Genomic DNA, 20000 nt, shown 5'->3' on the forward strand with positions numbered 1-20000 from the left:
ATACAAACAAGTACGGTCTGCGAGGGCCTTTTTGACTGAAAAAACCGAAAGAGCCGATCGGCTGTTGAATCACTGTGGGTCCGCTAATGAAATCTTAATGCGCGTCTAGATTAGATAAAGCACCTTCACTCACTTTAGAAGCCTGCCGATGCCAGCGCTGGTAGTCGGCCAGCGTGTCGAAGTTAACGTAGTAGGTCTGAGCCTGCGGTCCGGCCGAGCTGAACATCAGACAGTGCTGCCTCCGCTTCACCTCCTCCACCTGAGCCAAGAAAACAAGGTTTCACCTGTCAGCGGTTGGCAACGGAGACACTACCTGCTTTGAAAAAAACGGTTAGTGCTTCCTCGGAAGCAGGCAACGTGCTTGCATGTTTGTCGACTTTTATTACGGAAATCATACGCTTCCAAAAATATACTTAAAGGAACAAAGCAATCCACACGACTCAAGTCCATCAACTTCTTGTGAAGTGAAAAGCAAGAAACAAATACATCATTAAGGTGTTTTAATGTTAAAGCATTGATTTTGACTAAAATGTGAGTCCATAAAATGGAGCACTTAAAAAGTGCTGTGTGTAGGTTTTTGACTCTACTAAAGCATTCAAATACTATAGATATTTAAAAAAAAAACCCAAAAACAAATGTTTAAGAAAGTGAACGTACTTGTTTATCTGAAAAACAATGCTACAGTCTACTCTCTTTTAAAAATGTGCGTTCCGGCCCGGGAATGTCGGCCCCGTGTTTTGGTTTGTAAAACCCGCCCACTGACAGTTTACCCAATTGTATTTCAGAAGCCCAGGTTGCCAGTTGGTGTAAATCACAACGCATTTCATTTTAGTCATGGAAGCAGTCAAACGAAAAGGGGCCTTACTGGGAATCTGGCAACCTGCGTGTGCATCAAGTCTGAGTAGGAGGGGCCTATGTTGCAAAAGTTGCAAAAATGTCTGACATATTTTAAGTTTGGACTGCAATACCTAGTTCAACCACTCGGTATCAATCCCACATACAGCACCTTTAAGTAATACGGTATTTGCAGCAATAACAAAAAATACACTGTATGGGTCAAAAAATATTTTTCTTTTACGCCAAAAATCATTAGCATACATTAATACATTATGTTCCATATACAGTATATATATATTTTGTAAATTTCCTACTATTAATATCTCAAAACTTAATTTTCGCTCAGTATTATGCATTGAACTTGACATCATTTGTACAACTGTATATATTTATTTTTTTAATCCTGACAAACCTGTTCATTAGAAAGGGGGTGGGGTCCCAATACTTTTGTCAATATAGTGTTTCGGCTTCATAAACGATGCTTGATCTGTGCTTGATCTTTTTGGCTTGCTTGAAGCAAGTTTGAAGTTAAAAACATCTTAAAGGGATGGTTCATCCCAGATTGAATGATTTACTCACCCTCAAGCCATCCTAAGCGTATATAACTTTATTCTTTCTGACAAATACAATTGGAGTTAAACGGAGGGTTTCGAGATTAGCCAAGGGGAGACCGCTTTTCCTTTGCAGTAAACAAAGCTTGGGTCTCGCGAAACTAGCATGTTCTCTAGCTTAAGAAAACACGGATTCGTTTCTTACAAACATGCAGCTTTTCTCCTCACAAGATATTTATAGATGGACTGGAGTGGTGTGGATTATCGTGATGTTTTTATCAGCTCTCATTCTGACGGCACCCATTCACTGCAGAGCACCCCTGGATGAGCAAGTAATGTAATGGTAAATGTCTCACAACCTGATGGAGAAATAAACTCATTTCCATCTTGTATAAACTGAGGGTGAATAAAAATATAGCTTTTTTAGTGAACTTTAATCTAATACGCTTTGAAACTTGATTTCATTCTAATTGCAGTTGAATGTAATAAAGTGCTTTTTTGAGCTTCTCTGCGAGTGCATTTCCTTTCTCCATCACAACTTTTAAACTTAAGAATTCATGCAAGTGCTCGAACAAGAACAAAACTGAAACGCCCCGCACATTTCTGCTTTTAAACCCTCTGGGGCGCTCCACCGCTAGACGTCCACTTGAAGTGCATTACTATAAATTGAAGCTGAAACGATTCGGAGCTGAAAGCATTGTGTGTGGTAATCGACAGCATGCCACACATACTGTCCAGAGACATGAAGTGGAAAACAACCCAGAATGTTCCTTCAACACACTCTGGAGAGAAAGGTCTGATTGTCGTGTCCCCCTCCCTTCCCTCCTCATCCTCATTCGTTCACAGCTGTGTTGATGCATCTGCTCTCTGTTATCTGTTCCTGGAGCCCGGGGCGTGCGTGTGTGTGTGTGTGTGTGTGTGTGTGTGTGTGTGTGTGTGTGTGTGTGTGCGTGTGCGTGGGGACCCCTACCTTCCCCCCGACCAGGGGTAGGATGTGCATCTTGCCGGTTAGGCTGTCCTTGACCGAGGCAACGATGAGACTCGTCCCACACAAGATGACCTGCCGCTCGGCCCATTTATGGAGCTGCGTTTTCCCCTTCCTGACGCTAAACACGCCCTTCAGAAGAGTCCGCTCCTGCTGGTCTGCGTTCACTGGTTTCTCTGTGCAAACACACGCACACACACACACACACACACACACACACACACACACACACACAACAGTCAACCTACTGCAGCTTACAGTACGTGACCCTGGACCAATCTTAAGTAGCAAAGGCAAATTTGTAGCAATAGCCAACAATACATCGTATAGATCAAAATTATCTATTTTTTTATTATGCCAAAAACCATTAGGATATTACGTAAAGAACATATTCCATGAAAATTACGATTTTGTAAAACCTGATTTTTAATTAGTAATAAGCATTGCTAAAAACTTCATTCAGAAGACTTTAACAGCTTTTTGTTTCAATATTTGTTGCACCCTCAGTTTTTCCAAATAGCTGTATCTCAGCCAAATATTGTCCTTAAGTATGCTACAAACCATACATCATCAAGGGACGGCTTATTTATTCAAATGTATACATTTCAATGGAACAAAAAAACTGACCCGTATGACTGGTTTTGTGCTCCAGGGTCACACGTGTCACATGTACATACGTCAGAGTACAGATATCATTTATCAAACTAAACAGGTGTATTTTTCCCACACAGATATTGATCACACAATGCAAAGGTGTTACCGCTTGTAGCACACTTCAAACCATATTTCACATAATAGCACACTCAAGTAAACTCAACTCAACTAAATGCATTTTAAAAAACAATAGTATGTTAAAAGTGGATTTTAGTTCATATTCATGGTGTCTCAAAATAGCACAGTTGAGTACACTTAGATGATCTTAAGTAGTATTAAAGAATAATTTTTAGTATATTAAGTACAAAATTAGTGCGCGAAAATAGAGCACTTTACATTGCATTCATGTTAGTTTTGCATAGATTTGCAAAAATAAAACTAATTTTTAAAAAGATGTCATGAGGTGTAACCATAAAGTCAAATGTGATAAAATATTTACTTGCATCTTAAATACATACTTGCATAATATACAAGTATAAATTATAGTGGTGACACTTTATAATAAGGTTACATTAGTTAAAAGTAGTTAACTGCATTAGTTAATATAACACAAACTAACAACGAAAAATACTTGTAAAGCATTGTACAATGTTTTATTTTATAAATGATGTTTTGGTGAGCAATACCATTATATTTGATGACTTAACCTGTAGTAAAAAGGCCAAATAATATAATATTTCAAGAAAAAAAAAAAAAATCTTTCTCATGTTAGTTGCACCCAAAGACTGTTTGGGTTGCACCAAGGTCGTACCACATTGATTCTCCTGAAAGCGTTGTTCGAATATTAATAAAGAATCAATAATATAAATAAAACAATAAAAAGCTTTTTATTTTTCATATTCGGTTTTCATCAGAACAGACAGCATCACACTCACTTTACGTCTCCTAGAATATTAAAATTAAAACATACTTCACATATACAGGTATATTGAATTGTGCTGTTTTTTAATAAATTAATATTTTCCATTAATTTAGGAAAATAAATAATACATTTTTTCATTATGGAAAGGGAAGGTGGTGGTATTTTGGTGACTTCTGAATTTATATTTTATTAGCAGCCCTGGTGTATGACATCATATCCTGTTGCCGATGCACAATACAGGCAACGCTAAAGCTATATAGCATTTTCAGCAACTAAAATAAAGCTGAAATCAAAAATGTAAAAAATAAATTAAACTGAAATTAATAAATTACTAGAAATGATTTATAAATAAAGGTAATTCTAAATATTCATCATACAATTTAATTAATACGGTATTAATTATAGTAAAACGGCACACTGGTTGCAGGGTCTGAAGAAATTTAGTAGTGCTAGTGTATGGAGAGGACAGAGCTCCCTAAAGAACAACTGTCTCTACATCTCACACACACACACACACACACACACACACACACACACACACATTGATGTGCTAATGAAGTCCATATGTAGTGTGAAGTATGAGCTCACTGTGGGACGTGGAAACGGGTGAATAGGGCTGCCAGTAAACCCTGTCGTATGTATTGGTCAGCTCACGACACACACACACACACACACACGCACACACACACTCTCTTTAGGCAGTAGCAAGTATGGAGCAGATACAGAAAGTAATGTCATGCATCATGTACAGCTCAATCATTAACCAAAGTAGCTTGTAACTGTAAATCAGCTCAAAGCCTGGAGAATTTCAGAGCTTTACAAACAACATACATTTTGCATTTTGTTATGAACCAATAAGAGTATTTCCCAAACTGAGCAAGAGATTCACCAGTTTTTGGATGTACCGGTGGAGTATGCCATTTTCTTGATGTTAAGCTATTCTAGCCTTATAAGCGGCTGTAAGTAAAGCAAGTGTAGGCTGAGCTCCTGAAGAGTGTAAACGCTTTGACACTGCGCTGCTTTCAAAACACTGTTCTGTTTGTTTGAGTTTTCCGACATGTTGACTTCTGACTCGAGCGCTGGCGTGAGTTTGGGTGGGAACGCCTGTAAAAACCACTTAAGAGGAGGAACTGGTCGTTTAATGCATGCTCTGCACATTGAGCATCGTGTACTTCCTAATTTCTTTGAAAATAGTATGTGGTATGGTATTCAACATGCTTTAACCCTTCAAATAATAATAATAATAATATGTCACATGACCTCCTTACGCATTATAAGTAATCATATCAGAAATATTTTGTGATGCATAAATATCACCTTTTTTATTACGCATCCCGAATATATATATGAAAAAAATAAATAAATAAATAAAATAAATAAATAAATATATATATATATATATATATATATATATATATATATATATATATATATATATATATATATATATATATATATATTTTTTTTTTTTTATTATCTATTTACTTATTTTTCTAATTGCACATAAATATAAAATATGCAACTTTTAGCATTTTTATTTAAAGAGTTTATTTGCAAAAAACAGACCTTACATTTTGAGTTTCTTTTATTATTTTACTAATGTTTTTATTGTGAATTTATTGTGTATTTATTGTGTATTTTTTAACCTAATTCAAATCCAGCTTCTAAGATGATTTTTGAAAACTGTTAAAAACATCCGTTATCTGCTTCTGCAAATAAACTCTTCATGTTTGATTACAATTTCCTCTTTGCTTATTGTGGAAAAAGAAAAAAAACACTTTTATAATTTTACACTAGATCTTGACTGAATATTTCATTGTGCTTTAAACCTTCTAAATTATAGTCTTTAATTTGCAGCTTATTGTATCAGTATTAATATTGCTGCATCCCCAAAAAATGTTTTAGCAAAACAGAACTTATTATATATTTTGTAGGTAATTAAAAAAAAGGGGTTTCCAGCTCACTGTCCTCACACACACCGACACATGCACGTGCAATGGCACTACGTCACCAAAAACTATTTCCATCCAACATCTAAGAAAATTAAAAGGCTGCCCAGTCAGCAGAGATCTGACCGCACGTCTCTGCTCATTCTGCAGGATGACCACCTCAATGAGTCATGGGAGTCAGAGACACGAGAGCTCATCACACAGCAATGCCAAAGTGCTGACGCCAAACGAAACGCGCCACAAAACACACACCACACCAACCGACCAATCAGCCCGGCCCGGCCCGGCCTGTGGGAGAAGACACTGGATGACCGGCGCAAGATCCCGTCCAACACAGACACGGAGTCAACTCACAACGGATTCATTCAGGAATAGCTTCCCGCTTGGAGAAAGACAGCTAAAAGTGCTAACTTCAAATACTCTGTGTTAAGAGAAAAGACTGCTGATCACGGCTGGGGTGAATCCAGACTTTAAAAAACAGCTTTGTGGGCAAACCGTGCTTACAAATGACCGAAGGAACAAAAGTAAAGGCTGAAATGGCAGTTTACTATTTCTAGGGTAAATCTCTGTAAACGTGAACGGATGCATTACAGAAAATATCAAAGAAATAATTAGCCGTTTATTGATTGATTGAGTTATTGATATCTGAAACTAAAATTAAAAATCAATTGAATTAATGAGCTTCATTTGGATTTAAACTGGATTTAACTAATTAAATTGCAGCTACAATAAAATATAATATTAGTTGAAATAGACATTTTATTTCAGTCAGTGGCCATTTCTATGAAAAGAAATTTCCACTTTTGTATTTCAAAAAATAATAAAATTAAAAAAAAACTAATTGTGACTCTTAAAATTCAGATTTTTATATTATATTATATTATATTATATTATATATAAAAACTCACAATTTCAAGTCAATGCAAACACTGAATGATATAATCTTTCAATTCTGAGAAACAGTGAAGTTTGCAAAGTATAAACTGTTTCTCTTTATCTTTTTTTGCATTTTGATATATTATTCCATATTCAAATATGGAAAAAAAGACAACTGACAATGTCCAAAAATAATATAGAAAATCCACAAATGTGTAAATAAATAAAACTAATAAATAATCTAAAATAAATAATCAATTATAAATTATATTTCTAAAATATAATAGCTTTTTACCTTCTTTTTTTTTTTATTTGACCTGAATAATAACAACTCACTAGGGGTGTCAGCAAGTGCTTCTTAATATGCAGGAGGAATTTACTTCATTATTATTATGTAAAGATATGTAAGGATGGACATATTTCACCTGACAAATTGTAATTGTAATGACTCCATTCCCATCATTCAACCAGGGGTGCTGGAAATCACATGACCCATGACACATGGGAGTGACTGTAAAGATGAGTCTATCCTAGCGTGCTAAATCTCCGTGATCTCCCCTGTCTGACGTCATAGTGAGCGATCTGGAAAAAAAAACCGACCAGAGAGCCTGAAACTGTACAAGCCGCAAGACCGCAGAAGCAAAATACACTTTCCTCTCGAAGCTCCGCTAATAGAACAACACTGCGACCGAGCGATAATGCGCCGAGATACATTAGAGGCCAACGCGATACGCTTTCCATGTGGTAAACAAGCCAGCGCTCGATCTCACGCAGGAATCCTCCGTAATTGCAGGAGAAGAGCCTGTCTGAGAGCAGATGAAAGCCTTCGGTAGCGGAGGACGCCTAAATGTCCTCCAATCAGGCGATCCTGGAAGTCAGTGTTCAGCTGAAGATGTGGCTCGCCCACGCTAGAAAAGCCCACGGTAAACCCATTCATCCCAGCCCTGGCCTTCAAGCCTCCCGCTGATATTACACTTGATGACGCCGATACCATTCCTGCCGCGAGAGAGCCACAAACCCTTCATTTCAGACGCTTCGCCGGGAGCAAATGCATCTGAATGTTGCAAACTTTTAAGGTCCTCGCACGCCGAGTGCGAAATTTCTACGCATTTATCGTTTTTTCGTCATTCTTTCCCATCAAAACCCTTGCTGCTGGGGCTTGTCCTCGACTTGTGTTTTATTTCAAGCATTAGTCGACTAATCGCACATTTATTAATAAACCATTTAAATCGCTGTAATAGCCTTTAATTTGCCTAATAAGCGCTCAAGCGTGCGGATAAAGCCTTCTGCGGCGCACAGGCAGAAGTAATTATTATGATTACGTGTCGGAGAAAAACAGTAAGGAGACATTTTAATTAATTTGTTTTCAGAGTCACAGACTCGTCATCTCTTCAGTAGCGATGCTCCTGGGCGCTTGTTACGTACGGATTACGTAACATCACATAAAGTAGGCATTGACTCTCTATAGATATATTTTTAATGTCTGCAAGGCAAATATATGCAGTTTGGTTGCACTTTATTTTGATTGTCCACTATAGACACTAGCAACTCGAAGTGTCGACTACATATCAACTAACTCTCAGTGTAGACCGTTAGGGTAGGTTTACAGTTAGAGTATAATAAGATGACATATACTTGCAAAGCTCCTGATAGTATGTATGTAGTATGGTGTGAACCCACCAAAAAAAGTGATAGAAGATATTAAGCAGAACGACTGCTTATACCATAATGGTCGCTAGTTAATGTAGTTACTTACTGTAGAATGTCTAAAGCGGTTAAAGTGTTACCCAGAGTTTCGTGCTCAAGTTAACAGAGACCGAGATTAGCAGAAAGTGCATGCCGTTTGCTTCATCATTTTAGAAAAACACAAAATAAACGTGAAGTGTTCATCTGTGGATTCTTTTCTTTTCAGTGATCAAGCAAGTAATAAAACTGCTTGCTACGGATGCGAAAACGCAGAAGAATTTAAACCCATACGAATTTCGGAAAAAGGTCGTATTTATTTTTTAACAGGCGAAAATTTCGGATTCTGTGTGCAAACAAACAAACAAAAAAAGTGGCGCGCACACAACACATTTTTGCTCAGAAATTGCTAGTAAATTTCACAAAGAAACTGGAAGTGACAGTGAAATAAAATGAGAAATTTTGTAGTAGAATAATTGTATTTTCTTGTAAAACATGCTCCAAATCGGTTTTATTTGCATTACTTTTTTTCTTAGTTTAACAGCGGTTGCCTTTTGCGCCGCATCAGCTCTTTTCTGAGCGGCACAACGTCAGTATTGTAAGGGAAGTTATATTTGCATATAGCGCGGCAGTGGCTTAACAGGTTTATATATATATATATATAAACAGAATGTACAAATTAAGTCAAGTGACCATGTGGACCTAAACTATAAATATACAAATACAATACAACTCATAATATAAACTGTGTGTTTGGGCACTGTATTGTATTATATAGACTGTCAGATGGTAACACATTTTCATCAAGTGAGGATCAAATGCATTTTCAGTGTGAGATCACAGTTCCAGTTCACTTGTTCATAAATCCAAAAACTCTACCATAAAAAATAATTTAAAAAAATGCTTGTTGCATAAAAATGGTGGTTATTTAAAATATAATAAAACATAATAAAATGGTGGCAACTCCTTTATACTTTCAAACCATTATTATTTCTGAATGTCTTAAAAAATTTTAACAAAATAAAATTAAAAAAAAATCACCTGCAGACAAACGGTGTTAAATCAGTGTTATTTTAATTTCATATTTTGATTTTGATTTATTGTTAAGTTTAAATTTTAAGAGATTCAGGTAAGATTCAGGCTTTTCAGTCATTTTTTATTAATGTCAATATAGTTTTGAGTTTGAGTTTTTGTGTAATATTTAGTTATTTTAGTTCTTTTCTAAAACTGTTGTTAGTCCTTCAACTAGCAATAACATGAATTGCTGACTTGACAACTATAGCTAAAGTAAATGCATTTCTTTTATTTCAGTAAAGTATTACTCAATTTCGAATAACAAAAATGCTTTAGTTGTAGCTTTAATTATATTATATTCATCTCATGAACAACATGTTAATCTCTAGAGCAAATCTGACACATTCCGACAAATTACACCTTAAAATGAAAAATAATACATGCAATATATCGTCTTCCATTATATGTGTTATCACCTCAAAAATGGTGCTTTATGTATTCTAACCCTTTAAATCAAGCAAAAAAAAAAATATATATATATATATATATATATATATATATATCAACCCCCTCCAAAAAACAACTTTCTTCATTGAGGTTCAGCATGGACCGGCTTCAAAGAGTTTGGCCTCCATTAAAGAACAAAGTCTTGAAATGATCAGACTCCTGCGGAGCTCAGAAATAACATCCCCCGTATAGAGCAAAGATAAATAGGTGCGCTTGTTTAACCCATATAACATAGCATGGACCGAGCCGGCTCACAGAGAGACCAGTATAGACGGAAGTACAGGTTTACTCAGGACTCAGCGTGAAGCCTCACTAATAATAAACATACTGGAACACAAGTGCCGGACTTCGTGAGGCTTCTTCGTCCGGACAGAGAGGAAAATGAACAGCGATCCCGTTTAAGTAAAAAGGCACAGTGATCTTGCATATGAAGGCCGGCGGCACGCATGTATAGACCCCCATGACCACTCTAGTTATGAATAACGGGACACTTTTTATGAATTGTCCAGCTAATGAAAGCTATGATGCAATGCACGCATCTAATGTGACAAACGCTAGCAGCCATACCATTGCATCTCAAGTTAAAAGCACATATGCTAACACTATAGTAGGTGCTGCTGTTACTTCCTATTTCCTGCAGATGCGTTAAATTTAAACGGATTAATTCACTGCAAGGCTGATCTTTATGACAAAAAGGAAACTGCTACATTATTAATAAGCGTTTTTTTTTTTTTTTTTTGCCAAATGAGTTATACGCCCTCTTTGATTTGCCACAGATCACTCATCAGACCACAAAAAGTGCATTAATATAGTATCATAATAGGTTTCCGCACACACAGAATAGGAAAAAAAATATGATGAATATAGTAATATGCGGTACACGCACTTTACTCTGAAAGGTTTCCATTTTGCTTTAATAAAACAGCAACCATGACGTTAAAAAACAGAAAGTGTCCTCCAATTAAACCAACATCAAACCAATGCAAGAATATTTTTTTTGGTATCGTTAACTATGAGCTATTATCCATCTATAAACTAGAAATCCAAAATAAGCTTTCGTTTGCATGTGTGTACCGTATATATTTTGCACATACATGCATGCATTTAAGAAAAACGCGTAATGTCTGTCTATGTAGGAAATATCATTACTTATAAATGATATGAATAAAAATATAGACATAAAAACAAGTAAATGTGAAAAATATATACTGTATGTGTTTATACACACACACACAAACACACACAATAAAAATACACAAACAGCACACAATGCAAACTAAAAAATGATTTTGTATGCGATTAATCGTGATTCGTTTAACGGCACTATAAGAGTTTTTTTTCACATACAATTAAGCTACAGTAAAAATTGAAAAAAATGAACGTATATAAGAAGCTCATTCAAAATATGAACAAATACTATAAATCAAATAAACTTTTTCTCACCCTGATTTTATTTTAAAAGCAAATCATTCTAATAATGGCCACTTTAATAGTAGTAGTAATAATAATGCTAAGTGATATATTGGATGTCAAATTAAAGTATTATGTTGCAATACCACTATAAAAAATATAACAGTACCACAGAACTACTGAAGGAACGCATGAAAGTACGAGTATTATGGGAACTGTTATGTGCAAATATCTCCTCTTGCCTATGAAGACACATTAAAAAAAATCTATAAGATTCCCATATGCAGATGACATGCCTTCACAGAGGATATTATTGAGATGACAAACAGAGTCTCACATCTGTAATTGGAATATAATTACTCTCCAGTTCTTGTCACCTCGCCAAACGTTTTCAGATTCCCATCCAGCTCTCTCGATTTCACAGATCGGAACCGTGCAGGCAGTTGCAGTATTTTATTCACCGGAAATACCATTTCAAGCAAATGTCAAGACGTTTAATTCAGCGAAACAATGAATACGTCTGCATGTCCTCCAGACAGGTCTCAGCGCACGGTTTCTCCATCTACTTCCCCCTGAAAAGTTGAGATCAATACCTCATTAGCGGCTAAATCCAGCACCGCAGATGATTTATTTTTTGCAGAAGCCACAGCAACAGTCAGTGGATTCCATTACAAGAGGGACTGACTGTAGAGCAAAAAAAAAATAAAAAATACAGTATCGCCTGCACAGAAACACCCGAGCATGCAGGACCAGTCCAGACCTCAGGGCCTGTTTTTGCCTTCAGTGTCTCTTGAGTCAGCATGTAGAGATGTTTACTCCCTCAGATTGTTCCATGACCACAGCAGGATTTCTTAAAACAGGGAGAGGAAACTGGCTAATGCGTTTAGACCAGGAAAAATATACTGTAATCAAACGCTCTATAAATAAGCTGTTCGGAAGAATTTTAAGAACATCTGTGCGGAACAATACGGCATTTTAAAAAGGTCAAAAGTATCGTTTGAGAGATTGATTTTAAGTAATTTTACGTTCATTCAGTGGAGCAGTAAGAATGAAAAGCTAGCATGTGATATAACGAACAAGGGCTGGGTAAGGTTTATAATAATTCGATTCAATTCAGATTCAAACGCTCAACGTTTAAATCAATACGATACGAATTAATTCTGAAGTTTTGAAAAAAAAAAACAAAAACAAAAACGCACACCAGTTGGTACAATTCTAATATTAAAAGGTTAAAATTAGCAACCTACACATTTATATCACGTTGACCTCGTTTAGAAACATTTTTTCACAGATTAAGGCAGCAACTAAATTTTAAATATAGTCAACATAATTATATAAAGTAATTTCAACTTGATTTCTCAACTTATCTGATTTTATGTAAAACCATACCATGACTTACGGATCATACTTTTTTAATGATTTGTTTTTGCAGAGCGCGAATATGCATGCTATATACAAATATATTTATAAACGCGTCTGTCACAACGTATTCCAGAGCAGATTTATTCAAACATGCATTTTGGCATCATTAACAGGCAAAACAAGATTTTTGGCCAAAACACCTTTATCCAAGAGTTTTTAGAAATGGCTTTTGTGAGGAAAATGTAACCATTAACACACGATGAGATGATAATTTAAGTAAGCTAAACTTTATCTTTCAACATACCTTCTGTTTATTCATACAATTAATGTTTATTTTGCACCATAACTTGTAAAGAGAAGGAAATTATTGAATCGAGGCACTACAACGCTTTGAAAAGCATCAAAACCACATGTACTGTTTGATGTTTATGAAAACTGACAGAACTTGAAATCTGAGACTTTTTCATCAAAAGTAAGAAAGCTCATTGCGATTAATGGACGGGACGCATATTTGTATATGGCTCTGATGCCGTCTTATACAAATAGCCAACTGTCTATGGCAACAAGCTTTAAACCGAAACAGACAGTTTATAACAAACTGGCTGCATGTTTTTTTATTTATTTTTTAACAGATGCTAGCTGCCAGACGCGCCAGAAACTGAATGCAAAAAAAAAAAAAAAAAAAAGTGAATATTTATTCCGACGTCGTCTTTAAAAATGGAGATTAAAACAAGGAGATTGCTATTTCAACACACGACAATTCATGACTATTTAACATTTCGGCAAATTAGTGGCTAATTTGCATAAAGATCTTACTCATCCACGGATAGATGCGTTTAAGCATGTTTTCATAGTGATCAAATTATACACGTTGATGCGAATTCGTTAACGTTCAAGCTGAAAAAGACCTTGTTCATTCCTTCTGGAACCCGAAACGTTTCTTCTATTGCGCTGCTGTGAGAAACCCTTTGTCAAGCTTTATTTTGAGCAACTTTTGTCCAGATTATCAGAGACACGGCGTCTCTTACTTAAGTCCACTTAAGTGTTTGTCCGTAGCACTTCACACACTCTGAGCTGGCTCTGACTCTAGACGAGTATTTTTCCCACAAGTTAACAAAACGAGCGGCCAAATCTCACAGTCTCTGGCCAGCATCTAAGCCACCGGCCTGAACTCGCTGTGAGGACAGCGATCTCTCTTTTCTCTTTCTTCCTTGATCTATCTCGGCAAAATGGAGTCCGAAAGTGCGCGGAACACAGCAGACACTCAACCCTTCCTTTAACAAGCCATCAAACGGCGTTCCTGAAATCAGATATCCTCTAGATAAAGAGGCATAGCTTTAAAATGGATGACATCATCTACAGCAAATCATTTTACAACATCAAAAGATAGGATGTGACGTGATCAGGAAAGAAACGCTTTACGCGACTATTAACTCACATTTGTCTTGTGGCACTCTCACGTTGGTTCAACGGGGATATGAATGTGTTTGAGCACACACACACACACACACACTCCAAAAGATGCATGCATATATAACACATCACTATATTATTTAAAATAAATCACGAAAGCTGGTGCATTAGAGGAAATCATAATAGCTCCTAGCATACATTAAAAGTTATCGACAACACTGTAATAAATTCTTAAAAAGATGAGATTTGCGGTCATAAAAGCAACAGAGACGCAAAAGGTTTCGCCCAGACTGCAGCTCTGTTCACTTGCTATTTTATTCTGGTCCAGAACAAGATGCAAATCACATTTAACACAATGGCTGCTTCAGTTGTATTTGCGCTATTATTACAAACCTGTATGAATGTATTTTTTCTGATGAACACACAAGATGATGTTTTTATAGAACGTTGGTCACCAAACAGTTGCTGATCCCTACTGACTTGGTGTTTTTCCCATATTATGGAAGTCAAAGGTGAACTATTCCTTTATAAATCGACATGAAAATCTTTTTTCCTTTTCTTCTTTATTGTGACGTATATTCGAGTGAAATGGCTTTTGGAACGTAGGCAGGATTTCGGCTTTACTAGGAGTTTGATTGACAGGCGATCTGACCAATCATTATTGTAGCAAGCACCAACAGACAAGACAGAGCAGGTTCAATTTTTATATTTTCAAGCTTTTAAATTTTGTCCGTTTTTAACATACCAGGATGCATGCATGCATGCTAGCAGACTAAGACGCATATGTCGTAGCAACCTCATGAACGTGTGTTGAAGCTCAATGAAGTCCCAATGAAGTCCCCATGGAATGTTTTGATGTTATTGGTACCTTTCTGGACTTTAAAAGATTCACGACCCTTGCTGTCAGATTTCATCCAAAATATCTTAAAATTTTTTCCGAAGATGAACAAAAGTCTCACGTGTTTGGAGCAGCATGAGGGCGAGCGAGTAATTGGTATTTGGGTGTACTATCCATTTAAACTGCTTTCATAATTACATTGTAATTAAGTAATTGTAAATCAAGTTTAAAACTTAATACTGAATAACATTTTTGTGCATCTAAAAGTTAAGAAACAATCATGAAAGTGTACGAAAGCTTTACTAAGTACAATTTTTTTTTGTTTCATTAACCTTATAGTACCTAAAAATATAGTTTTTGAAGTTCACTACAAGTGCACATTTAAGCCAATCACACTCAAGTACATTTTAAAGAAATTAAGTATTTTTTAATCGAAATGATTCAAACATTTGCTCGCATCCTGTCAGTCTTCCCTGGGTCACTGCATGTTTTTTTTATTAATATTTTGTGTCAGCTACAGATAACACTGCAGTACATATCGTACCAGATCAAACCCAGAAAATGCCCACCTGAGCCTTAAATCTGTTTACAGGGCCTTAAATATCATTAAGTAATAACACCAATGCATTCAGCACCCGATGGTTTGCTGACATGATCATCATCACAAACAGAGTTTGATTTATTCTCGACCGCTGCCTCATCATCTCTATTACAAAAGCTGCGCGTTTCGTGATACCCAAGTAACTATAAAGCCTTGCGATGTAAAATAAAAACAACTGAAAATCAATAGCCGACTCCGGTAGATCAATGCAGCATTGTGATGAAGCACCGCAACCAAACTGTACGATATCGATCGCCTTCCTCACCTCGGAGACGTTGGGACGGTTTTAGGACAGCGAACACACAGCACTCTATTCCGCTAAGTCTCACCTGTCCCCGCAGTCACGGTGTACAAATGAGGAGGATGCGGGTCATCCGTTTAGTCTCCGTGGCCATATATCAGACCGACGTGCGGGACTGTACTTCACCGCCACGGCCCTGACAGGACCCGAGGATGAGGAATGGCGCGTCTCCGTTCCCCTGCGGCCCTGACAGATGGGCATTTACTCACTGCCCCGGACCGAGGGGAGCCGTGGGTTACTCGAGCCCAGAGATGGTCTGCATCTAACGGCAGCTGCTCAAATGCAATCGGGAAGGACGGTGTGGAGGACGCGTTCACACGCTGGGGAATTTTACTGCAGTTCGTAAAAGCTTTCCATTATGTAATAATCCAGCGCTTACTGCTTAAAGATAGGGCAGGCCATTTCGGAGAGGCTAGCGATCGCAAGCTAGCTATTTTGTTGAACATTTGATTATTGCATTCATGTGCAAGTTCGGAGTTTTGGTAACTGAAAGTTTCGTGGTTCGGGGCACCTTAAAAGACGCTGGATGTGTACGCCCCTGAAATAAAGAAAGAGGCGATGCATTGTTTTTGCTAATATGACTCCTCATACGCAGCCTTTTTGATTGTATAAGTCAAGTATTTTCCATTGTCTAGTCCTTAATAAGCAAAAAATAATAATTTATGAAATGTAATTTCGGATCGGAATTGCACATTATCAGCTTATATGCATGCACTGTATTATATTAGATTACATATACACACACAAAACATTATTGGAATCATTTATTAAAGCGATAGCTCACTTAAAAATTTTAATTATCTTCCTCAAGATGTTTCAATCCTTTTTGAGTTTCTTTTACTGAAAACAAAAGATGATATTTGGAATGTTGGTAACCAAACAGGTTATATATGGGGTAAAAAAAAATATTTAACCAGCAACTGTGTTCATTTTTATTTTTGGGTGAACTACCCCTTTAAAAGTTAGATTTTTTACAATTTTATTTTTCATTTTCCATTTAATTTAAATAATGATATGTGCTTTTTTCATTCATTTATTATTTCAACATTTCAGTTAGTTAGGTAACATTAAAATTATTATTTATTAAAAAGGTTTCATTGTGCAAGCTTTAAAAATCGAACTACTAAACCGAACTACTACCGAATTACTAAACAATTTTTAATAGTTTTACTTAACCAGAGATATTCTGGTCCATAGATATGTCTGGGTATGTTCACACTGCTCAATATTTAAATTTATGATGAAACCGTGGAAGATGCTGCACGTGATCAAGTCCATTCATATAAAAACTGATCTGAAGGCATCAGGCCTCAGACGTTGCTTTAGAACGTACACATTTATGCAGAAGCTGCGACCAAAACCACTAGCTTACTCATTCACCATTCAATGCATAGTGAACATCACATTAAAGCCACAGGAAACAAGAAACAGGAAATGACATGATAGAGAGGACTCTGTAGACCCTTATAATTGTCTGCCATGTTCAGTAAGACTCCTACATGCATCATAACCCAATTTATAACAAGGCAATTCTAAAAAAATATAAATAATAATAATAATAATAATAAAAGATATAAATTTTTCCATTATGAGTCAATAATTACAAAAAAAAAAAAAAAAGTACACAATTGCTCTCAAAAACATATCAAAATTACCATGAATACAAAGAGTACTTTTCCAAACTGTTTCAAGGAAAGGTGTTTGTATTTTTAATATAGATTTCTACTTACTAATTTAATCATTATTGCTTAGTCATTTTAGTACTTCAATGTAAACCCAATTTTTAAAAAATCATTTCATATTTAGACAGCATTTTCAGCAGCAATTTCTCCCATTCAACGCAAATATAAATGTCTATTATATATATTTATATATATTATTTATATATTCGTTGGTATGTCTAAGAACTTGCCTTCCTTTTATACTTCTCTGACTCACACGTGTGTGTGTGTGTGTGTGTGTGTGTGTGTGTGTGTATGAGAGACATGTAATAGTAAATTGCAACAGTATATGGTCATCTAGATACGATACTAAGGTAATATCTCGTTATCATTCTGAAACAACTGCGTCGCGGTACTGCCAGAGGAAAAACACATTTTGCCGATGCTTCCCTTCCCAATCCCAAACAGCCAATCACATCATCAGGAAGAGGTTCGTACATGATGGATGCTGGAACAAAAGCTTAATTGGCATCCTTTGTGTGACTGAAGAGAAAGAGCTAGAACCAGACACAATCCCCTCAACACTGATGTTGACACACACTGATGCCTGACTCGAGAAAAAACCCATTATTCATTCCACAGCTGTCAGGCCAAAGAGAGAACAGGGAACAAGGCGTTGTACACACACAAAAAAACCCCACAGATTTGCACCCGTAGTATTTGACTACACCCTGTTGCAGAAATGCTGCTTGCGCTTCCCTCCGGAGCGAATGCCAAAAAAATAAAAAATAAATAGAGCAGAAAGCGGTCTCCCACGACTCACCACTGTAGAAGCGGATCATGCAGCTGAGGTCTGAGTTGGCGGCTTCCTGCTGGACGCGGAGCGGGTCTTCGTAGCCCATAGCCGTCAGGTAGTCATAGACCATCTGAAGAGGACGCTCGGAGGGGTCCAGCCTCCTACAAGCAGAAGGAGACCGGAGTCAGAGCTGAGAGCGCTCTAAATCATAAACAAATCACAAACGCACTTCAGAAACTGACGGCATACGCAAAGGAATGTCTCAGGCCAAGACGTAGAACAGATTTGGAGAAATGTAGCAATTTATCACTTGTCCACCCAATGGGTGCCGTCAGAATGAGAGTCCAAACTGCTGATAAATGCACAACGCTAATCTACAAGTAACCCACACCACTCAAGTCCGTCAGTTAATGTCTTGTGAAGAGAAAGCCTGCATGTTTGTAAGAAACAAATCCATCGTTCTGACGGCACCCATTCACTGCAGAGCACCCATTGCTGAGCAGCTGATGTAATATTACATATCTCCAAACCTGATGGAAAAAAAAAATTTATTTACATTTTAGATGGCCTGAGGGAGAGTACATCTTTAGCAAATTAACATTTTTGCGTGAACTATTCCTTACTTGTTGCCACGTGTTTGCCAAATGAGTACAACATGATGATGCTCACTTCCAAAATCTGTGTATTTGTATTATTTTTTTGACTGACTGGGGCAAACACTGAGCAATCAGGGAAGTAAATGACATCAAATAAACAAACACTTCCAAATAAATAATTCAATTTCAGCTACCAATCCTTGTGAAATGCACTTAAAAAGTACTAAATGTGCCCTTGCAATGTACTTATAAGCCCAAAAAAATGTCCCTTCAAGGTCAAAATTTACTGGCATTACTTTACTTGTGGCATTTGGCCCCCATAACGTATTTACAAACAAACAAAAAGTTAATTATTAGTTTTACCCAATTTCCCTAAAATAGAGTGAAATTTTTGGTGAAATTACAAACAGTGAAGAAAACAGTAGAACTGCATGCAAGTTAACTTTAAGGCATAAAACAGGAGTTTTTCCAATAACAGTTATTCAGACTGGTACTGGGGGATGAAAATGTGGGCCTATAGGCGACCCAGCGCGAGTATCCCAGCTCTGAACAAGCATGACAACACACAGGTGTTTCGATTTAAGATCAGACTCTGTCCTAACATCCTCCAGCAGTGCCTCTCCCTCAGAGTTGGGTGTTTTCCCAGCACGCCAGACAGATAATATATCCCAATCCACAGGGATCACGTCTCGTCCAACTCAATCGCTCAACATTCATTAAAAGCGCTGAAAGCAAAAGCACACCGAGCTCATGACGTCTGACAATTTTCCCTTTAAACAAAGCAAATAATCAGTCTGTTGATCTGACTCCATCATCTGTTCGTGACGTGAAGGCATCCTGCTTTTTATTAAAACTGTCCGGCCTCATAATCGTCCGCCTCGCGCAGCAGCGCCGCCGCCTTTCTCTCCCTGATTAAATCGTCATCTCATTCCACCGCTGTAATCCTGTTAACGGATCCTCGCGGCGCTCTGAAGCAGATAGGCCGGCGAACGCTGCAATCCGTGACCCACAGCCTGGCAGCTGCTCCGATCACATGCTCGCAGGCAGACCTGTCAGGAGTCCTCGTGTTGAAGTGGAGCAGGGGTCGGCCGCACTACACCTTCA

General features: G+C 37.0%; 1 protein-coding gene across 1 annotated transcript in view; it reads right to left on the reverse strand.

The window, feature by feature from the left end:
• The window catches only part of phlpp2 (PH domain and leucine rich repeat protein phosphatase 2), a 53337-nt gene that overhangs the window by 25479 nt on the left and 7858 nt on the right, over positions 1-20000 (reverse strand). Inside the window, exons 3-5 of the mRNA XM_043244608.1 lie at positions 18328-18461; positions 2359-2549; positions 134-259 (exon numbers count right to left, since the gene is read on the reverse strand). Of these exons, the coding sequence (XP_043100543.1) occupies positions 134-259; positions 2359-2549; positions 18328-18461 (451 nt within the window). The remainder of the gene's footprint in view (positions 1-133; positions 260-2358; positions 2550-18327; positions 18462-20000) is intronic.

Source organism: Puntigrus tetrazona, chromosome 7, assembly GCF_018831695.1.
Source record: "Puntigrus tetrazona isolate hp1 chromosome 7, ASM1883169v1, whole genome shotgun sequence".
In the NCBI taxonomy this organism is placed as follows: domain Eukaryota; kingdom Metazoa; phylum Chordata; class Actinopteri; order Cypriniformes; family Cyprinidae; genus Puntigrus; species Puntigrus tetrazona.